Source organism: Danio rerio, chromosome 2, assembly GCF_052040795.2.
Source record: "Danio rerio strain M-AB ecotype USA chromosome 2, GRCz13ab, whole genome shotgun sequence".
Taxonomy (NCBI): domain Eukaryota; kingdom Metazoa; phylum Chordata; class Actinopteri; order Cypriniformes; family Danionidae; genus Danio; species Danio rerio.
In genome coordinates this window covers 47,435,546-47,458,431 of record NC_141022.1, presented here as the reverse complement: position 1 = coordinate 47,458,431, position 22,886 = coordinate 47,435,546, and the positions used below count along the sequence as shown (strand labels likewise).

At 36.7% G+C, this 22,886-nt stretch overlaps 3 protein-coding genes and 1 long non-coding RNA gene across 44 annotated transcripts in view; 2 read left to right on the top strand and 2 right to left on the bottom strand.

The window, feature by feature from the left end:
• kirrel1b (kirre like nephrin family adhesion molecule 1b) overlaps positions 1 to 8,682 on the top strand; it is a 77,302-nt gene extending 68,620 nt beyond the window's left edge. For 18 of the 34 annotated variants that reach the window (XR_015477452.1, XR_015477450.1, XR_015477461.1 and 15 more), the window contains 2 exons: positions 2,888 to 2,968; positions 6,759 to 8,682. Coding sequence is in view for 21 of the 34 variants with exons in the window: in XM_087238606.1 (XP_087094732.1) it covers positions 2,888 to 2,968; positions 6,759 to 7,301 (624 nt within the window). In the remaining 13 variants the exon portion in view is untranslated. Of the gene's footprint in view, positions 1 to 2,851; positions 2,969 to 6,758 lie in introns of all 34 variants that reach the window. The other 16 variants (XR_015477451.1, XR_015477449.1, XR_015477459.1 and 13 more) reach the window with 2 other exon arrangements.
• LOC147846472 (uncharacterized) overlaps positions 1 to 22,886 on the bottom strand; it is a 563,173-nt gene that overhangs the window by 27,513 nt on the left and 512,774 nt on the right. The window lies entirely within an intron of this gene.
• Positions 3,299 to 6,475, top strand: LOC141378707 (uncharacterized). The gene is made up of 3 exons (XR_015478958.1): positions 3,299 to 3,566; positions 3,608 to 3,940; positions 4,152 to 6,475. It is a non-coding gene; the product is annotated as an uncharacterized LOC141378707 (long non-coding RNA).
• si:ch211-195h23.3 overlaps positions 14,292 to 22,886 on the bottom strand; it is a 35,606-nt gene continuing 27,011 nt past the window's right edge. For 6 of the 8 annotated variants that reach the window (XM_087238597.1, XM_087238596.1, XM_087238598.1 and 3 more), the window contains 6 exon segments: positions 21,919 to 22,136; positions 20,922 to 21,187; positions 20,375 to 20,491; positions 18,341 to 18,494; positions 15,786 to 15,830; positions 14,292 to 15,481 (listed from right to left, as the gene is read on the bottom strand). In XM_087238597.1, the coding sequence (XP_087094723.1) occupies positions 15,198 to 15,481; positions 15,786 to 15,830; positions 18,341 to 18,494; positions 20,375 to 20,491; positions 20,922 to 21,187; positions 21,919 to 22,136 (1,084 nt within the window). In that variant the 3' untranslated portion in view covers positions 14,292 to 15,197. 8 annotated transcript variants of the gene reach the window in all.

Below are 22,886 nucleotides of genomic sequence, written 5' to 3'. Positions count from 1 at the left end.
GTTTCAGTAACTTTTAAAATAAATATCTTACACATTTATTTAATTAGAAAGTGCTTAAATATTGTGAAAGTATATGTATTTTAAAATACCAGTTTTGTATTTAAATATGTTAAAAATGTACATTATTTCTGTGAAAACAATGCTACATTTCTTGCACAAATTCTCCAGAAAAAATCTCATATTTGTTTTGAAATTATGCTAAGATGTTGATTTAATTCAGAAGATAAAATAATTTTTCTAACTAATAATTATCATCATTGTTGAAAATAATGTTGCTTAATATATTTTATTGAAAACAGTGACTACAGAAGTTTATTGACAAATATTTGAAAGTTCAAAAGTACAATATTAATTTGTAATTGAAATAAATATGTGGTATGACTTTTGGTAAAGAAAAATCTTACTGGCTCTAAACATTTGAACAATTGTATAACAGTTTATAAAATATATTGCAGATATTCTTATTATACATCTTCATGCAACATGTTTGCTATCAGACTGGAAGAAAATGCTTCTGTTTGCTGGAAGCTTTTAGTGTTTATTTAAAAACATTTAACATTTTCTTGTCCTGCGTCGGCCAAAATGAATCTGGCTTGCCAATAGTTGAATTTGCAGTCTGAAATGATTGAAATGCGTGTAAAAGTACTTTATTTAGGAGGTGCTATAAGAAATCCCAATAGAACAATGACAGCCGCTTTTATAGGTTTATAAAGTGTCAGGTTTACAGAGCAATTTCTGCTGTTTATTCACAACTGTAAATGATTTAAAGGGACAGTTCACCTAGTGACAGTTTCACCAATTCTGTCATCATTTACTCGCTGTCAGAAGTTTATTTCTTCAGCTGAACATGTATTTTGAAGAATGTTTTTAAAAAACAGTTTGATGCTAAACATTGACCTCCTTAGCATTGCCGAACCATATTGTGGAAGCTAACCATCCACTGTTTGGTTGCCAGCATTCTTCAAAATACCTACTTGAGCAAATAAGTATATCAGGTCACAAAATACAATGTTTACCCTAGTACTTATATGAGTGCAAAATTACGCGCCATTACAGGGATGCTGACAGAAACATGAATACAGCATTGTGAGAAAGTTGCCTGTTTACATTTTGCATTCAATTATTTTTATATTGGACCTGTAATTAGTTTTTACAAAGTGTTTTTATTTTATTAATATTTATTTTTACCCCATTTCTTTATCAAACATTCATGTTCATAAATAAACAGTCATTAATATACAGTTGAAGTCAGAATTATTAACCCCGTTTTATTTTTTTCCCCAATTTCTGTTTATCGGAGAGATTTTTTCTGCACATTTCTAAACATAATCGTTTTAATAACTCATTTCTAATAACTGATTTTTTTTTATCTTTGTCATGATGGCAGTAAATAATATTTGACTAGATATTTTTCGAAACACTTCTATACAGCTTAAAGTGACATTTGAAGGCTTAAATAGGTAAATTAGGTTAACTAGGCAGGTTAGGGTAGTTATGCAAGTTATTGTATATCGATGGTTTGTTCTGTAGACTATCGAAAACAAATATAGCTTAAAGGGGCTAATAATTCTGACCCTAAATCGGTTAATAAAAAATTAAGAACTGCTTTTATTCTAGCCAAAATTAAACAAATAAGACTTTCTCCAGATGAAAATATATTATCAGACATACTGTGAAAATGTCCTTGCTCTGGTAAACATCATTTGGGAAATATTTGAAAAAAAAAATAAATAAATTCAAAGGGGGGGCTAATAATTCTGACTTCAACTGTATATATATTCTCATAGCCCTTTTGTAAGAAGAACTACTTTCTTCTGCCATTCATTCACATCTGCAGCTGACGTCAGAACAGCAGAAGCCATTACATTTTAGAGCTAGTATTGCAATGATTCTCTAGCGTGATGACAACATAGAAGATTTTGCTAACATTTTACGATTATAAAACTGAACGGCATGAAATCAGTCCACAGAGATATCTCCCAGTATTTCTACGTTGCAATCGGGAGATCACAATATTACTATGGTAGAAATACAGCACTACAACATACAAAAGAGAGAGAGATCAACTTAGAAAGTCATTTGCCTGTTTAATAATGATTTGATCAGCTGTAGTTTGAAATCACGCTGTTTCCTCCTAGAGCTTATTATGCGGTGTCTGTCGCCATCTTGTGGATGAACATCGGCAACCGTCTTTGCTTAAAGAAAGGCTAATGGCTGCGGATGTGCTGTCTCTCAGAAATGCAAAAAATGTGAAAATAGGTACTATCCTTATATATAAACTTGCAATATAACCAACTACATCCTTGACTAAAACAGCCTCAAAAGTACATTATGTTGTCCAACAGCAGCAATATTTGTCAAACTGTAGAGCATCCTCTGCTTGTCGCTGTATGTGGGTGGAGTAATACACAAGGGTGAAGAGGTGGTATGAGTGCTGTTACTGGCAGAATATTGCATGGCTATAGACCAATCAGATTCAAGAACCAGACAGAACTGTTGTATAAATATATATAAACTATTCATTGATCGAATGTGAAGAAATTGTACTTTTATCGCGATATAGATCATTATCAGGATATAAGATGACTTGCATCATGATATGAAATTTTTAAGACATCACCCAGCCCCTACTCTAAATGATGACAGAATTATCCTTGAGTGAACTGTCCCTTAAAAGAAGGATCTTTTTACAGACAGCATATAATTAGCAAGAGTGCGTGATGGTGAAAGAGTTTCTTGCCAGCACAAACATCTGTTCTTCACGGATTCTGATAAAGCTTTTCCTCCCTCTCTCTCTCTCCTTCTCTTCCTCCCTCTCTCCGTGTGTGTGTTTTGTCGTTTGATGGTTTAGTTTCTTCCCTCTGTCTCCCTCTCTCCCTCCACCCAGCCCTTCAAAGACGACATGGACCTGAAGCAAGACCTCCAGACCGAAACGCTGGAGCCCAAGGTGGAGGAGTATGAGGCCAAGGTAAGCCAGAGCAGAACTACTGTAAATACAGTAAACACATCAGTATGCTACACCCAAGGTTCATACATTCCTGGAAAACTCATGGAATTTTGGCAACTCATTTTCCAGGTTTGGAAAAGTTCTTAAAAAACAAATATACCCTAATAGGTATAGGTAACAGGACAAGTCATGAAACTTTAAGTCTTATGAAAACACAAGCCAACATTTTGAAAATATTTTCAACAAGACAGACAGCAAGATATTCCCTGAAAACTATTTTACTGATATAAAAATAAACAAACTACAGTTGAAGTCAGAATTATTAACCCCCTTTGAATTTTTTTCTTTTTTAAATATTTCCTGAATTATGTTTAACAGAGCAAGGAAATTTTCACAGTATGTCTGATAATATTCTTTCCTCTGCAGAAAGTCTTATTTGTTTTATTTCGGCTAGAATTAAAGAAGATAAATATTTTTTAATCACCATTTTTAAGGACAAAATTATTAGCCCCTTTAAGATATTTTTTTGGATAGTCTACAGAACCATCGCTATACAATGACTTGCCTAATTACCCTAACCTGCCTAGTTAACCTAATTAACCTAGTTAAGCCTTTAAATGTCACTTTAAGCTGTATATGAGTGTCTTAAATAATAACTAGTAAAATATTATTTACTGTCATCATGACAAAGATAAAATAAATCAGTTGTTAGAAATGAGTTATTAAAACTGTTATGCTTAGAAATGTATTAAAAAAACTCTCCTTTAAACAGAAATTGGGGAAAAAATAAACAGGGGGGTCTAGTAATTCATGGGGGGCTAAAAATTCTGACTTCAACTGTACATAGATTATGACATATGTTTGATATGCTTTAATAAATTTAAACTGGCATTTTTTTTCTCATTTACCATGTGTACGTAGGCATTACATGAAACATCAGGTGTCGTTTTCTTAGATTTCAGTGCTCTAATTACTGAGTCAGTTCAATACAAGGTGGGCCATTTATATGGATGCACCTTAATAAACTTATTGGGAATTTCACATGAAAAACAACGGTGTGCTTGGTTTAAACGTACCTTTATACTTTCATGTGTTATTTTCAAGCCCCATCACATATATGTGCCACAAACAGGACGTTAATATCACCAACCATTCCCATTTTATTAAGGTGTATCCATATAAATGGCCCACCATATATACAGAGGTCGGTGCAATATTTGTTGTCCATGAGAACTTCATTTATCATTTAGCACTTTTATGCTGACATTGACTGCAAAAAACAGAAACATCTTTACTTGAAACCAATTAAAAACTTTCAGTGTTTAATAAAAAAGTACAGTTACTGTATACCCCACCGTATTTAAAGTTATGAATGATAAAACATATTTATTTTTCTTTCTTAAAAGATGCAGCATAGTTAAATCAAATAATCAAAAGTGCTGGTTTTTTTCAGTGTGTGAGCATGATAGCAAATAGTTTTATGTAACAGTTCAACAAACAAGTCAATATATGAGTTACATTTGTTTCTACCAATAGCCTAGTGGTCAGTCTGCTTACATATAGAACAAATGCGCTTCAGGCATCCCAAATTAGTGTCCTGATTTCCAGATCTTTTTCTCTCTAGCTTTGCTTGCTGTCAATATCTGCTGTCAATTGGGAAAAAAAGCTTTCTTTTAAAAAAAAGAAAGAAAATACTTCCAAACAAAGGCAGAGCAGAAGAGCATCTCGGAGCATCTCAGAGCAACACCTACTTGTTGCAAGCGAGCTGTACCAATAATAAAAATGAATCCCGACTATCACCATTATAGAATTTGTGATACGAAACACCAGACCTTCTGGATTTTATTAAATAGTGAGCAAAGCAACTGCAAGATCATTTTGAAAGGATTGTCACAAGTTAAAATCTGCATATGATTAGTAGATGAGGTGAACTGAAATGCAAACAACTGCAGCTTAACTTAGTAAAAGTTATAAATTATTAATAATTTATAAAAGTTTCTTCCTATTAAAAATCATGTATGTAGTTAAACATGCCTGGTTAGCATGATGGCAGATAGATTTTGCTTTAATAAACAATTATTTTTGTTAATTATTATAGTTTTCTGTGACTGTTGTTATTTACATTTAGTTTAAGCTTTTAATTTATTGTGCATTTTCTATTTTATTTGAGTTAACAGAAATGTTTTTGACCAGCACTTTTAGTCTTAGTGTTTGTTTTCTAAAATTAAGGTTAGGTATGGGTGTGAAACCTTAGGTATTAAGGGTGTGTATGAATCCACCTTTGCTATTTTAATGATGGAAAAATATGCTTTGCGCCGTGGCGCAAGGTCTAACAGGGTTGTGGTTGTTCTCTTAATGAGTTATGGGTGTGTTTTGAGCATAACAACCAATCAGAGTCTCATCTCATATTCCTTTTAAGAGTCAGTTGCGTCACACCATGGCGCATTTTCTATTTACATGGTGGACTTTGTAAGTGGAAAAACTGAATGAATCACTAGTGAGAAAACAGTTAAACAGACCATCTGCAGCACGAGGATAAAGAATGAGCCTCCTCCATTCGGCTTCTTTACTTTCTCTTTCTCTTTACTTTAACTCTTTACTCCTTTACTTTCTTGGATAAGGACGTAGGTTACACTCTCACTCCACTGAAGACATCCATTAGCCCACATATTTAATTGTGTTTGTTAAGCACAAATATTTGTTTCAAAACTTTTTCTTAATTCAGTTCTAATATTCAGTAAACAAATAAATGAACAATAATAACGAAGTGTGATTCTTATGCCCAATATGGTGATGCATACTCCAAAACCCGACAGGTGGTATAAATAGTTCTGCTAATAATAAAAAATATTATACAAATGCAAATTGTCATGAATTAACTGAAAAAAGGCATGAAGGCAGTGGTTTTTATATTTATGTAGAAAATAATAATTTTTGCAACATTTTAATACTTAAATTTTTTCATATGTAAAGATATTTGTGTATTTTTGTACATCCTGTGTGTATTTAGCAATGTGTAAACCTTTGAACCCACACAGGCGCATAACTAACATGCTCTGCACTGGACTTAAGACCAGCTTTTAGATGGTCAATGGTGCTGTCTTTTTCAGCTCCTCAAAAAATCAACACGCCAACGATGCGCCTTAACACACCTCTATTTTAGACCAGCACGGCCATGAGTTCAAAGTGGCGCAAATGGATTTGCTATTTAAACAACGTTCCGCCAAATGTGAAAATTAGGGTTGCGCTGGTCTGAAAATAGCAACAAATTGCGCCAAACACATCTTGTGCCTTATTTCACCGGGTGTATGATAGGGCCCTAAAACTTACAGGTGGCCAGTTGGCATCGTAATTGTTTAATCTAGCCCAAATATCTGAAAACTGTTTAATCAAGAAGAATTTTCTGGACAAGCAAAAAATATTGTCCTGTTATTGGAAATAATATGCCACATTTAAGAAAGTTTTTCCTTCAAACAAGCAAAATAATCTGCCAATGGTGTAAGCAAAATAATATTTTGTCAAAACGAAAAACAAGATTATTTTGCTCACCCAACTGGCAGATTATTTTGCTTGTTTGAAGGAAAAACTCTCTAATTAATTTTGGCATATGAAGACAAGACAATTTTTTGTTGTCTAGAAAATGCTTTTTGATTTAAGAATTTTTAGATATTTGTACTAGAAATGAGACAAAAAAATCTAATAAAGGCAGTTTTTGCAGTGTAAATTTTGCTGGCTCAACGCAATGAATCAAACAGTGTGTGATTGACCAGTGTATCACAGTTAAAAAAAAAAACTATCTTTTTCATTTCAGGACCCCACGAATGGCTACTACAATGTCCGAGCCACGACTCATGATGAGGTGCGCTCTTCCACCCGCTCACTGCTCTACCAGGAATTCCGGGCACCTAATCCTGCATCAGTTTCAGCATCGACCGGCGGCCCTGCCAACATTCATCCCGCTCCTACAGGACGTTATGAGGCCCGTCCCACTTCCCGAATGGCTCACAACACCTATGCTCATTTCAACACAATCGCAAGGGCATCACAAATCCAGCCTCCAGCCAACCCCGTCTCCAAAACCACAGACTATCCTGCAGAGCGTGGCCTGCTGGAGTCCACCAATCCACTAGCTTTTGACAGCTACGCCTACTCAACCACACCTCAATACCGGTTAGGCTTTGCTCCGCCTTTGGAGGCGGGACCAGCCTATGAAATGTATCCAACGGGACAAGGGGTGGGGACGAGTCAAGATGCTAATGTAGGCAAATACCCAAGCTCCGCCCAGTTTCCATATTCAACCCCGCCCACGGAATACTCTCAAAGACACACGCAACGAATGCAGACTCATGTGTGAGGCTAAAAGAAAGCACTTCCTTGAACGCAAATATATGGTACACACTGATTTTTTTACACTATATGCAACACACACACATACACAAGTTTTCTACCTTTACAAAAACACGATTGAGAGAAAATTAAAGTGCCAAATTACTAACGAACCACAGCGGAAGAGGAAACCATAAACGATCACAGTGTTGAATGGAGGAACACATGTCAACCTGAAAAAAGTTCTGCCGTGGCAAATCCAGTCCTCCAAATCAGTGTTTCCCAACCCTGTTCCTGAAGGCACAACAACAGCACACATTTTCAACCTCGTCCTATTAAAACACACCTGATCCAACTCATCCAAACATTAGAAGAGACTCCAAAAGCTGAAATGAATGGGTCAGATAAGGGAGACATCCAAAATATGTACTGTTGGTGTGCCTTTAGGAACAGAGTTGAGAAACACTGCTCTAAATATCTATTGATGTCTGTGCCAAAATGAGACACTGCAAAAGAGCCATTAACCGGTTTTCTCCATGCAAGTAAATAATATTGGCTGCTTCCTTTGAAAGAAAGGCCAGTTAAAGGCTGGAGGGCAGCAGATATGGCTGTGAAAGCCCAGTGAAAGCCTGATTGCCGTGCGCTCTGGAGTTTACGCCGGATCTACCCATCGCTGAACTCAATAAAACAAAAGTGTGGGAGTTGTAAGTGAACTCACACTGATCTACAATGTGACGTCGCAGATTACGTGAGTTGAAGAAACTACAGGTATTGACAATCGCTGAGTGACTGAACGGCGCGCTCACACTGCCGAGCTCCTCGCTGCCAGATTCAACTCTTCTGATGGGACGGAGACGCGAGTATCTGGGTAAACGCCACCAGTGCTTTTAACTCGCCAGTTTCTGTAACATTGTAGATTTTTTTTCGATTTAAAAAACAAAGGAAACAAACGGATGCTACTCTGAGAGTGTCAAAGTGAGCTTACAGACTCTTCTCTGAACACACGCTCTGCCTCCTCCAAGAAAACCTCACGAGTATTTGACGCTTCGTGTTTCTGTGTGTGTGTGTCTGAGAGAGAAAGAGTGTGTGTGCGCTCATGTGACGTGGAGGAAATGTTGAATGTGAGAATCTCTTTCTCCGAAGTGTCCATGTATTTGTCCTTCACACTTTCCAAGTAGAGTTAGAGTGCTTTTCCATATTTGTATCGGAACTAAATTGCATTTGAAAGCGCTTTTATAATATTTTTCTAAGACGGCGGTGAGGGGATTGAGATCGAGTGGTTTTTGGTACAAGCAATGTAAAGGAGAAAATAAAATGTTTCTTTTTGATTTGTCAACATTAAGAAACGGAGTCAATCAGATCATTTAAAAAAGGGAAAAAACAATATTAAAGTTGAAGCAATTACGTTACGAGTCCGGTGTTCAGTGCGTTTCTTATGGAAATATAGAAGGGCTTTTAATGTCTGAGCTCAATTTGTTTTTGTTTTTGTAAATTTTTCTTAATTTAGATTTAATCTCTTGAAATTTTACGGACTTCAATTTTGAGAATATTAAAGATATGCAATGATCAGTATATACTGCTTAAAATTAATACAGGGAGCACTTAACCCTTGTGTACTATTAGAGATGTTTTCATCATGATTTTGTGTCCTAATTTGCCCGTAACTTTTCCTGTTTCAGCTAGCAAAAATAATTTTGGTGCCAATTTGGGTTTTGACATGTGAAGTTTATTTATAAACAAATGTCAAGAGGATCACGTGCTTATGATTTATCACGGCTGATCTCGCATTTACTAATCACAATCTCCCAATCATATGATTCCCCTTTGACCATAAATAACCAGTTTCAGTCCATAGTTATCTTCCTATAGAACCCCCCCCTCCCCTTCTCCTCTTTTCCTTAGATCGGCCGGCAGAGTGGCCCAGTGATTAGCACTGTTACCCCACAGCTAGAACACTGCCAGCTCTGGGGCCTCATGTACAAAGACTTGCGTGGAAATCCTACTAAAACATTGCGTACGCACAAAGCTGTAAATGTGCGTACTCAAAAAAAAATTCAGATGTATGAACACTGCGCACACCGAATCCCATGCATATTCTATGTACATCCGAATGAACGTGAAACTGAGCACAACATGCATGAGCGCAAAACCCCTCCCTGCCTCCTCCCCCGTATGAATATGCTAATGACTCTACTTTGGCAAAACCCAATGAAAAAGCAATGGCAAAAGCAAGCAAGAAGAGAAACTTTGAACAGAATGTGAATTGGAGGTGCTGCTTTCAGAGGTAGATCAGAGAAAAACAGTGTTATTTGCAAGTTTGTACTCCGGATTCAAAAAAAAAGAAAAAAAATAGAGTGGGAGAGTTTAGCTGATGCGGTTAACACAGTTAAATCTGAACATCGCACTGAGTGGATTAAAAAAGAAATGGTGCGATGTAAAGGTATAAAATGTTGCAGATTCTGTAACAGTGTGAGTGGTGCAGCTCGTAAAACGCATGGTAACATGTTTTGACACGTTCGAGCATGAACTCGCTGGTTCGAATCCAGCGTCTGATGAAGTCATTCTCCCCCGGGTCCTCCGGTTTCCTCCCACCATCCAAAGATATACATAATTAAGCAATCCAGGCACTATTTTACTCCCTTCCTCCTCGGAGGAAGGGAGCCGGGGAGTTTGAGATCTACCAAAGCTCAAGCTCCCCTCTCGCTCTACGATCGGGAGGGAGCCCTGGACTCGATGATCCCTTAAGCTCAGGCCTCTCTCCCAGGGCATCATGCCAAACAAGCTTATATTAAATCATCAGCTAAGTGAACTCTTGAAATATTTTGGGAAAATGCTTTGAACATTTAAAATAAACTCTGAACAAATTGACTACCTTAATTAAACTGCTGTAAAAGGGCATCAGATAAATATGTTTTTCAAATTGTTTTGCATGAATCTGTTATTCAACCTTGGGGTCCTGGGGTTCGTACCTCGCTTAAATGATCTAAGATGATTTGGCAGATCCTGGATCTGTTAATCTTGATAACTGGTCTCTGGCTAATTTGGTTCTTCAAACAAGTTTGCGAATCAGATTAGAACGTCTGAATGAATTGATCTGAGATTGCTGTGTGTGTTGTGAAGGACAAATCTATCGATCCTTGAAATCATGATCAGCAATGCAACGATTGGCTGACGGAACAGCCGCGTAATGACATCATCTGATTAATATTCAATTTTTCGCATGAGCAAAATTACATCAAATTCGTTGTAAATGATTTTTTAAATATGATACACAATAACTTGTGGGCTGCAGGCTTTTCATGTGCCAAGACTCAAAAGTATTTAGCACTTTATTTAGTGTTACATTTAGAGCAGATTTGCTTTATTATAGTAGCCTAGGTCTATTCAAGTTTCTTAATCGGCGTAAGGAAAACTGGGTGTGTTTAAATAAATTTTGCATCAAAAAAGCATTTCGATATCTGTAAAAGTGTCAAATCACCAGCATATTAGCTGTCAATACATATGCATGACTGCATAAATGATTATTCCTTCAAAAAAAAAAACAGTCAAATATTGTGCATGTCTATTATTAAACACAAATTGTACTAAAGCTGGTACCTTAAAATAACGTTTGTGTCTAGATCTTTTTGAAACACTTTTGTTTTTGAAACAGTCTTTTGTACCTTTAATTTTGGAGTGCAGATTGCATACTACTACTACAGTAAGAAATGGTAAGAATAGGGAACATACTTTCAGTATTACCTTTGCTTGAACTGACCCGATCTAATCCTGTTTATATGAAAAAATCCAAATCCAGCTAACTGAGTAATCCACGTACGAAGAACTGACCGATAATCTAAACTACATAATTGTTTAAAAACGTACAGGATGTTGACTTTATTTGCCAAACTCATAAATGATGTCACTGATTGGGTTAAAAAAAAGAGGGAAAAAATCAAGTCCACAATTACTTTTCATATTGAAAATACTTCATTTTGTGTGGGTTTTTCACCAAATCAGTGAAATCATTTGTGAATTTGGCATTTAAAGAGTTAAAATCCTGTAAATTTTCTAAACAATTTAGTAGTTTTGATCAGGACTGAGATTGGTTAACAGATTTATGCAACAAAAAATAAGTAAATAATTAATTAAATTACCCTAACCTAACTAACCTAGTTAAGCTTTTAAATGTCACTTTAATCTGTATAGAAGTGTCTTGAAAAATATCTAGTCAAATATTATTTACTGTCATCATAGCAAAGATAAAATAAATCAGTTATTAGAGATGAGTTATTGAAACTATTATGTTTAGAAATCTTCTCTCCATTAAAAAAAAAAAAATGGGGGAAAAAAAACAACAACAGGGCAAATAATTCTGACTTTAACTGTAAACATTTATCTGATGCATTTTTACAGCAGATTAACTCAGTGGAGGATTTTATCCCGAACATAGGGGTAGTACATTTGCAAAAAGGTTAAACAACATAATGTTACTCCAAGTGTTCCCTTTATTAATTGAGCAGTAAATTTGCATTTTACAGTGAAACAGCTGCTCTGCAGTTTAAATGAGTGCAGTTATGAAATAGGTTTTTAATCAACGTTCTTTAATTTCAAGACTTATTCGGCACCTTTACAGAGAGGACAATGAACTCGCTGATGATCAAATTCACATATCAGAGGCAGAAAGACAAGCGAATGAATGTGCAGTACTGTGTTTCTAGTGTGTGAATGTGAGCATGTTTCAGTGTGACTCCTGAAATCCACAACACAACTGTGCTTCATTTTGCATTCATGATGAACTTTCATTTGTTTTAGTCATCTGATGAAACTGTAAAAAGCAAGAATAATACCTACATGATGTGTTTTTTCCCTCAGAGCAACTTTTACATTCTTTTTTTTTATTTGTATGTGGTTATTTTTCCACAGTATTATCAAATAAAAACATCTTTTATATTAGCTCTTGTTGTCATATACGACACTAACAGCTTTGGACTGTTTAGTGTTTGATTCTGATTAGTTTGTGGAGATCTAAGGCGTGTCATTATTTTTTTAAAGGGACCCCACAGCTACAGCAGTTCCAAACAGGCTCCAAGCAACTATACACAGAATTATTCGGTTATTTCAAAGCCTATGACTCTCAAAAAAATTAACCAACAAGATTTTTAAATGACATTTGTAAGTACAGGAGCTGCTTAAGGACAAGACAAATCCCCCTGTAGGCCAAGACCAGTTACTCACTGAAGCTAAGAAGGGTTGAGCCTGGTCAGTATCTGGATGGGAAAACTAGGTTGCTGTTGTAAGTGGTGCTAGTGAGGCCAGCAGGGGGCACACAACTTGTGATCTGTGTGAGTACAAATGGCCCAATATAATGAAGGGGAAATCTTTAGGATAAGATGTTAAACCAAGGTCCTGACTCTCTGTGGTCTTTAAAAATCCCATGGCACTTCTTGTAAAGAGTAGGAGCATGACATTCCGGTGTCCTGGCCAAATTCCCTCCATTGACCCTTACCCAATATGGCCTCTCAATCATCCCCATCCACTGAATTGGCTCTATCAGTCTCTCCGCTCCACCAATAGCTGGTGTGTGGTGAACGCACTGGCACCGTTGTCCTGTGGCTGCCGTCGCATCATGCTGGATGCTGCAACACTGTTGGTGGTGTGGAGAGACCCCCCTAATGATTGTGAGGCGCTTTGGGTGTATATACATACACAATAAATGCGCTATATAAAAAAATACACATACAAAAACCTGGCAAATGTCTTGAAATAACAATTGAATTGGGTCTCAACTTTAAGGTTTTTAAAGGGATAGTTCACGCAAAAATGAAAATTCTCACCTTTTTCACACCCTTCATTTTTCAAATGCACACAAATAAAAACATTTAGAAAAATGTTGGAAACCTGTAACCATTAGCCCCTTTCACACAGTGATACCAGTAAATATCTGGAAAATTACTGGAACAACTTTACCGGTAAATTTAAAAAAAGCATTACAGACATTACGGATTTTTTCCGGATAAGAGCATTCACACAATTATTCCAAAATACCGGTAAATTCTGACATCTTCAACCAGAAACAAGCTCTAAACAGCCGCACTTTCATTTGTAAACATTTGACTACATTACCAAACTGTGGATGGAGAAGTAGCCTATTGTAACAACGGATGTAAACATATGGAAGGACACTTTTGCATGTCGAGATGTACATAATATGTGTGTGCTGGCGCTCACCGGCTGCTTTATGTGCACACGCGTTGAGCAACTGAAGGAAGCAGAGCTTAAAGGTAAACAAACAACAGCTTATCATAACCATTTTATCAAAAAAAAATGTTACACAGTTGGCATTAATAATGAACAAAAACGTTATCTAACTAATATCTAGCAGCTAAATATGTCTGGAAAAGTATTCAAAGGCGAACAGCGCAGATGTGTCTGAATGTTCTGATTGGCTGGAGTAGACGTCTTGCGTCAGAGGTGTTTTGCTTTTTCCGGCAATTTTCCTACTGAGTTCACACAGAGCAGCATTCTGGTAATTTAATGTTACACGTTCTCTTTGCGAAAAATTGCTGGTACGAATTTACCACCATTTTCAAAAACGACCCGTTCACACATACAGACCTTTCCGGAAATTTGCCAGTAATTTTGCAGAAAGGTCTGTATGTGTGAAAGGGGCTTTTGACTACCATGATATTTGTTTTTCCCATTATGTAAGTCAACTGTTACACGTTTCTAAATTTTTTTTCAAACTGTCTTCTTTTATGAGGAAAACCATGAAGCTATAAAGCCTCTCGAGGGAGAGTAAATATTCATTTTGGGTGTACTAGACTAGTAGAAGCAGAACAAATGACCCCAGACTGTTAATTATAAAATAATGTGCACGCATGCATTTTTAATAAGCCCATTGTTAATTATTCCTTGCATAATACATGATTAAGTTGTTGAAAAATACAATACTCATAAGTAGGGAGTAAAACTAGCTTATTATTTTGACACAATCAACACAGCGAAGATCAACAAGAAAACATGACAATTACAGCAATTTAAGGATTTGTTTTTTTATTGTTTCGTGGATTTTGAAGATGATGACAACATGCATATGAAACTATTTTACATTATAAACATGAACAACAGCTTTTATATGAACTTGTGAAGCTGCTCATCTCTTACATCTTTATATACTAAACGAGAGGCTTCTGGATCCCTTGTTAGACACAGTCCTGTATATTTACCCTGACGCTGTAGTTTATGCCTCAGACTTAGGGTGCTTTCACACCTACACTTTTGTTTCGGAACGTATCTCGTTTGCCCAGTTAGCGCGGTTCGTTTGCCATATGTGAACAGGGCAATCGCGCTCTGTTCCGCGCCAAAGTAATTGCTCCGAGATCGCTTGAATGAGGTGGTCTCGGCTCGATTTAAACGAACCCTGGAGCAGTTCGATTGCAGTGAGAAAGCGATCCGATCCGAGCGCGGTTATATCACAGTGTTTTATGGATATGTAATAGGTATACGGCTATATGAAGGGAGAATTATGAGTAGGGCGGGAAGTTTCGTGAGTTTCCGGATGCCCGCAAACGAGTGATGATCTCCCGGTAATCTCGCATCTCCCTCCCGGTCCTCAAATAGGCATCGTCGCGCACCCTTCTCACCCCTCCCCACCGCATCTCTCCTCAGACACGTCACACGCGCGCACCCTGTCAATCACCACCAAACCACCACCTGTCCTGACAGTTTAGCGAGACGCTGCAAAATAAACCCTGACACTCTGACCAATGTAAGGAGAGTTTACTCGCACGTGACTTGTTTTAGCTCTTTTGGTCCGATTAGAAACTTTGCAGTGTGAAAGCGAACCGCTCCAAGAGTAAAGAGCAACAATGTAACAATTGTAATCTCTGTTTCGGAACAACTGAATCGATTCACAGGTGTGAAAGCACCCTTACTCTCAGCATTACTGACGTCTGAAGGATTTGCTGTGTCCAGACTCCAGTTCCTCTACTAGATGAGGTTCGTTCTTCTTTAGCAGACGGTAAAACTCTGCTTTCACAGAAGCTCCTCCAGAGTCCAGAGCCATAAACAGGCATCTCATTTTCCTCTGATTTGTATCGGCATTATGAAGTTCGCTGTATAATTCATCTGTAATCATGTGTTTGCTCCTCAGGCTGTCAGCAATCGCCATCACTGATGAAACTCTCTGAATGAGTTTACCTCTGAGGGCATCCACAAATTCACTTCCTGATTGAAACCAAATATTGATGTTACTCATTAAAAGAATGTGTAGAGCACAAGTGTCAAATACAGTTCCTGGAGGGCCGCAGCTCTGCACAGTTTAGCTTTAACTCTAATTAAACATCTGATCAAACTAATTGAGTCCTTCAGGCTTGTTTTAAACCCACAGGTGAGTGTGTTGAAGCGAATTTAGTGAAGAGCTGTGGCCCTCCAGGAACTGGACTTGACACCTGTGGTGTAGAGTATGTGCAAGAAACAATGATAAGAAAAAATATTCATTTGACATTATATTGAAATATTAAAGTAAAACCTGAAATCATTCTGTGCTCTGGAGGTTCTACTCCTTGACTTGGTGCTATTAAGAAAATAATGTGAAAAATGAAATTAGAAATGAGAAAAAGTCAATATGAAAAGTAATATTTAGACATATGCAGATATTATATGATAATTATGAATTATTTAAATGTTTTGAATGCCTTTCAAGTAAATTCAGATTGTTGTATAGGCAGCGGTTGTTCATCACGGCACCGAATTCTTGAAGACTATTTTCAACCAAACATTTTCACATGTTAATCTGGCCTACAGCACTGAATATTCTGTGAATATAGATGGGCCTTTTGTTCATTAACTCTCTACAGTAATGTTCCAATTGTTAACATAAGTTCATTCTAGGCGACGTAGTGGCGCAGTAGGTATGGCTGTCGCCTCACAGCAAGAAGGTCACTGGGTCGAACCTTGGCTCAGATGGCGTTTCTGTGAGGAGTTTGCATGTTCTCATTGCGTTCGCGTGGGTTTCCTCCAGGTGCTCCGGTTTTCCCACAGTCCAAAGACATGCGGTACAGGTGAATTGGGTAGGCTACATTGTCCGTAGTGTATGAGTGTGGGTGTGAATGTGTGTGTATGTTTCCCAGAGATGGGTTGCGGCTGGAAGGGCATCCGCTGCGTAAAAACCTGCTGGATAAGTTGGCGGTTCATTCCGCTGTGGCAACTCCAGATTAATAAAGGGACTAAGCCGACAAGAAAATTAATGAATGAAAAGTTCATTCTAATTAAGTCAGTGTAATGACAACTAAAAAACATGCATTTATCTTAGCTGGTTATTTTTATTAACCCCTAAGGCATTAAAATAAAGCAATGCAACATTTTTATTAAATGGAGTTGATCACTTATAAACTTCAGTTCTTTTTTATTACCTTATGATTGATTTCAATGCTTTCACTAACGTTTACTTATGAGTTAATTGTCTAATGTTACCTATTGTTCTTTATCATCCTTTTTGCAATTTAATTTGTTGAAAAGTTCTATTTACCTTGATCATGTACAGTGGTGTGAAAAAGTGTTTGTCTCTTACTGAATTATTTTTTGCATGTTTGTCATACTTTAATGTTTCAGATCATCAAACTAATATAAATATTAGTCAACAATAACACAAACACATCATTCCGTTTTCAAATAAAGGGTTTTCTTATTAAGGGGAAAACAAAATACAAAACTTCATAGCTCTGTGTGAAAAAGTGTTTGCCCCTAAACATAATAACTGGTTGGGCCACCCTTAACAGCAACAACTGAAATCAAGCATTTTCGATAACTTGCAATGAGTCAGCTACAGTGCTGTGGAGGAATTTTGGCACACTCATCTTTGCAGAATTGTTATAATTGAACCACATTTGAGGGATTTCGAGAACCTGAAATGCATGATAAAGGTATGCAACAGCATCTCAGAATTGGATTCAGGTCAGGACTTTGACTAGGCCACTCCAAAGTCTTAGTTTTGTTTTGCTTCAGCTATTCAGAAGTGGACTTGCTGGTGTGCTTGGGATCATTGTCCTTTTGTTCAATTTCACTTCAGCATGACGTCACTAACTGATAGCCAGATATTCTGCTTAAGGATATTTTGGTACACAGCTGAATTCATGATTCCTTTTATCACAGCAAATCTTCCAGTTCCTGAAAGATCAAAACAGACCAACAGACTACCACCACATTGTACTGTTGGAATGGTGTTCATTTTCTGAAATGCTGTGTTATTTTTACACCTCACACATTGGGACATACACTGATGAGACAAAATTTTTACTTTTTGAACAATCCACAGAGTATTTTCCCAAAAGTCTTGGGGATCATCAAGATAATAAAAGACAAGCCTTAATGTTTTTCTTGCTCAGCAGTTTTTCGTCTTGGAACCATTCTCAGTCTCTTTCTAATGGTGGATCTATGAACACAACTTTAATGAAGCAAGTAAGGCCTGCAGTTCTTTGAATGTTGTTGTCGGGTCTTTTGTGACCTCTTGGATGAGTAGTCACTGCGTTCTTAGGGTAATTTTGGTTGGCCGGCCACTCCTGGGCAGGTTCTTCACTATTCCATGTTTTTGCCATTTGTAGATAATGGATCTCGCTTTGGTTCACTGCAGGCTCAATGCTTTAGAAATGTCTGGAAAGGTTAACAAGCCTGACAGATCTTAGTTATTTTCTTTCTCATTTGTTTTTGAATTTGGATTGGGTCTCGATTTTGAGGATCTTTTGGTCTACTTCACTTTGTCAGGCAGCTCCTATTTAAGTGATTTCTTGATTATAAACAGCTGTAGCAGTAATCAGATTTGGGTGTGGCTACAGAACTTGAACTCTATTTTCACACAGGGCTATGTAGGTTTGTATTTTGTTTTCCCTTAATAATAAAGCCTTCACATTAATAGCCCGTGTAGTTATGTTTTAGATTAGAAAACAGCTTAATTGTTGTTCAATTGCGTAAAATTATGACAAACTTCCCCAACACAGATGAATGCCTCCACAGACAAACTTAAATTATTCATCAAACATATAAAAAAATCACCCCTACACAAAGTTTGAACAACCAAATGTTTTTTACCTTTAAGTGATACTCGTGGTCGGCTCCACACTTCCTTACAATCTTCAGCTTTGTCTAAAATAGTCAATCCAACCTTTTTAACGTCAACACTCAAAAACACTTGAAATGAGGGATGGAAGTTTGGACCAAAATTATTATGCTCAAAGATCTCGCTCTGAAAAAAAACAACATCAATAGCAGCATCAAGTCGGCATGAAACTGAAGTTAAAATTGTCATTTTATTTCCATATCGTGATGTACATTTGTTTGAAACGGTCCTAAAAATAGAAAAAATGTAGGGTGGTGCATGATTTTTATGTTTGGGAACCAACTGGATTGATGGAAGGCGTTGCTAGCAAAATAGAGGAAGATTGACAAATTCATGAACACCCTGGCTATAGACAAATGGATCCCATCTAAGGCCATTTCATGTAATCAGAGCTGAAGAAAAGTACTTTCAAAGGTGAGGTAAGGTTATACTATTTGATTAAATATTATGAGAAATAATAGATTTTAACAAAATAATGAAGTGTATTTTTTTTATTTTAAGGACTACTAGTATATACATACTGTATAAAAATATGAAGATTTAAGTCTGATTTCATGCTAACTGTAATGAGCTACATTTGAAAGCCTAAGAGGGAACTTTTTACAGATCTGATACTTTGCACAATTAGTAGTACGTTTATAGTTACCAATTAAAAACAGAAAGAAGAATATATTTTACATGTTCTGTCAATAGGCATGCACAAGTACTTGATAACTTAACTAGCGATAGCAGACTAGAAGACTACCATTAAATCTCATACATCCCTGCTGTATGGTAGCTGGGTGAAAAACAGCATACAGTACAGAATAACACTCACCGGACACTTTTTAGGTACACATTAATTAGGTACACCTGCCTTAATCCTTTGTGGCATACAAGGTACTGGAAATTTTCCTCAGATATCATGGTCTATATTGACATGATAGCATCACGCAGTTGCTGCAGATTTATCAGCTGCACTTCCATGATGTGAATCTCTCGTTCCACCACATCCCAAAGTTACTATATTAGATTGAGCTCTGGTGACTGGAAGCCATTCGAGTACAGTGAACTCATTGTCATGTTCAAGAAACCAGTCTGATGTGATTCACATTTTATGACATGGGAAGTGTACCCATATTCATAAGATGGCTACACTGTGGTCATAACTGGATGGACATGGTATTGCAACAACACTCTGTGGCGTTAATACAATGCTTAATTGGTACTAAAGGGCACAAAGTGTGCCAAAAAAATATCCCCCACACCATTACACCACTATCACCACCCTGAACTGTTGATACAAGGGCATCCATTGTTTTTGGCAATTTACAAGGCAGGATGGGTCCTTGCTTTTATGTTGTTCATGCCCAATTCTGACCAGACATCCGAATGATGCAGCAGAAATTGAGATTCATCAGAACAGCCAATGCCTTTCCAATCTTCCATTGTCCAATTTTGGTGAGCCTGTGTTAATTGTAGCCTCAGTTTCCTGTTCTTAGCTGACAGAAGTGTTCCCCCGGTGTAGTCTTCTGTTGCTGTAGCCCATCCGCCTCAAGGTTGGACGTCTTGTGGGTTCAGAGATGCTCTTCTGCATACCTGGGTTGTAACGAGTGGTTATTTAAATTACTCTTGCCTTTCTATCAGCTGGAACCAGTCTGGCCATTCTCCTCTGTCCTCTGGCAGCAACAAGGCATTTGAGCTACAGAACTGCCGCTCACTAGATATTTTCGTTCAGACCATTCTCTGTAAACCCTATGGTTGAGTGTAAAAATCCCAGTAGATCATCAGTTTCTGAAATACTACATGCCTAAATGCATTGACTTGCTGCCATATGATTGACTGATTAGAAATTTGCAATAACGAGCAGTTGAACAAGTGTACCTAATAAAGTGTCCAGTGAGCGTATGTCTGTTTGTTTTATTGACTATGATACAATACCTTAAATTATACAGTTTTTATTATTTATGTCCCTTTGCACTATTTAAGAAAATGAATAGGATTTATCAATGCTAAACATATGTTACCTTCGGTTGCACTTCACAGTTCTCTGGCTGGCAACGTAGACTGTATTCCCGCTCAAGAAACAAATGACATTTTGAAGTTGTCTCAATGTATTTTTTATCCTGGTGCGAGTGCACGACCTTGAGGAATCAGATTGGGGACAAAAAACAAATGACAAAGATAAAATAAATCAGTGATTAGAAATGAGTTATTAAAACTATTGTGTTTAGAAATGTGTTCTTTCCCTTAAACAGAAATTGAAGGAAAATATATACAAGGGGGCTAATAATTCAGAAGGGCAAATAATTCTGACATCAACTGTATGTGTCATTGAAAATGTACTACTTTGAGAAAAATGAAAGGTTGCAGTTTTGATGAACCCTACACTTGCATTCTATTGATGATAAAACATGAACACATAGAGGCTTGAGGCTTGGTATTTTGATATATGATATGGCTATGTATTCCTTGCCAAAAAAATATTCTAATGCAAAATGCTGCCAATGGCTTTTTTTTTTAAATGTTGGCGGGGAAAGAGTTAAACAGAAAACATGAAAGAAATTAAAGTACCTCTGACACAGGAACATTCCCTGGAAGCAAGTGAACATTCAGTATTTTCTCTTCCTCTTCTTCCTCTTCAACAGGTAGTGTTCGAAGGAAAAGCAAAACTTGTCCACTAATGGGGTGACTAAATATCTTCATCCAGAGGAGTCCAAATAGAGAGAGATCTCTGATGTCAATCATCACGTGGGTTTCTGTCACTGTAATTGGCTGCACTATTTCCATATTCCCTCCAGTGAAATGTGCTACAGCCAATCCATCCATGTTGTCGCCCTCTGCAAAACATTTTCAACTATTTTGTAATGTGGTAAATTTTAAAAGTATAGCTATTATTATTATAGAGCATGTATTATATCAGTGTTAAAATCACAAATCTGCAGCAGTTACACTGCAGGATGTGCAATGTTGAGTTTATAAACACAGTTTTTTTAGCCAGTTTATAAAAACACGTCATGTGTGGTGTTTTTAAGACCTGTGGCTGTGCGGTCTTAAGGATAAATTATATTTAATGATTCATATGATAAAGACTTTAGAGTTATTTATTTTTGATTATTAAATATTTGTATGCGAACACTGACTTCTCAGAAAACCATACAGCACAATTTATTCCATTTGTATCTTTGCTCTATTGTATTTATCTGCTTGCAATTTGTTAATTATATTTTCAGGGAGATGTACTCAAAATCGTTGCAAACAATCATTTTATTCAAGTCATGGTGGTCATTCAAGTCTGGTGAAATTGTATCCATATTGCAATATACATATAGTATATTGCAAGTTTTTTTTCCAATATAATGCAGCCCTAAGTTATCATTTTAGATTAAAGTCTTTATAAAACTATCAAAATCCCTTAGACTTTCCTATTTATTTACAAACAAAGCATCATGAGCTGCAGTTTTTTATATGGACAGTATCAGACTACATCTTCAAAATTCAAAGTATTAAATATTTGTGGAAATGAACCAATACAAAACATTAATATTCAAGTATGAAGAAAGGAACCTACCAGAGAATATTTCACAGTGAGGAAGGTGCAGTTTTGAGATTGAGCCATTAAAACATTTAACGTCATATAAGGGTCCTGCAGGCTGCATTTGACCCAAACCATCTAAAAGACGAGGATCCCACGAGACGACTCTATACAGCAGCTCTCCTTCACCATCCATCACAAACACAAGACTGGTCAGACTGCACTGAAACTGACCAGCATGAGGACAAACAAACCTGAAGGACAGGACATTTTCATGTCAGTTGATTTTGAGGTCACTTTACTATAAAACTTTCTGTAAGTTAAGAACATTCTTGTTAGTCTAGTTGTCTCAGTCAGTCTGACAAAACAACAAGAATGTGCCTCTTTACTATGTAGTAATGCTTCTCCACAGAAGATGACCCTAGAGTACTTCTACATGATTGCATGTTTAGTTGTGCCCACAGACTGACACTGCAGTAGAAAAAATAATGAGAAAGACACAGAATGGAGAACCACACAGAGATAATTAAGATGGCTCCAAAAACAAAACATGCTGTTGAGAACCGAGTTGTCCGTTTATTTATATTTATATTCATATATATACACACACACACACACACACACTGTAAATATATATATATATATATATATATATATATATATATATATATATATATATATATATATATATATATATCAACATTTAGAATGAGTGGACAAATTTCTTTTTTTTTATTGGCTCATTTTACATGAGTTAAAAAGTTACATTTTTTCAGCCAATCTTTAGGCCTAATAGGAGTGTGTGCCGGTCACGCTGACAAATATCATTGATCCTCCTGCAGCCATTGTAGGTGGATTATTAGGCTAGAATAAGAGTACAGTTTTTAGTCATAACAGTAAAAATCACTTGCTACACTGATATGGGATTTTAAAAACTATTTTTAAGTTATAAGAGAATGTTTACAGGCGAGTCATATACATTTTCAAGTAGTTGTCTTAATTCA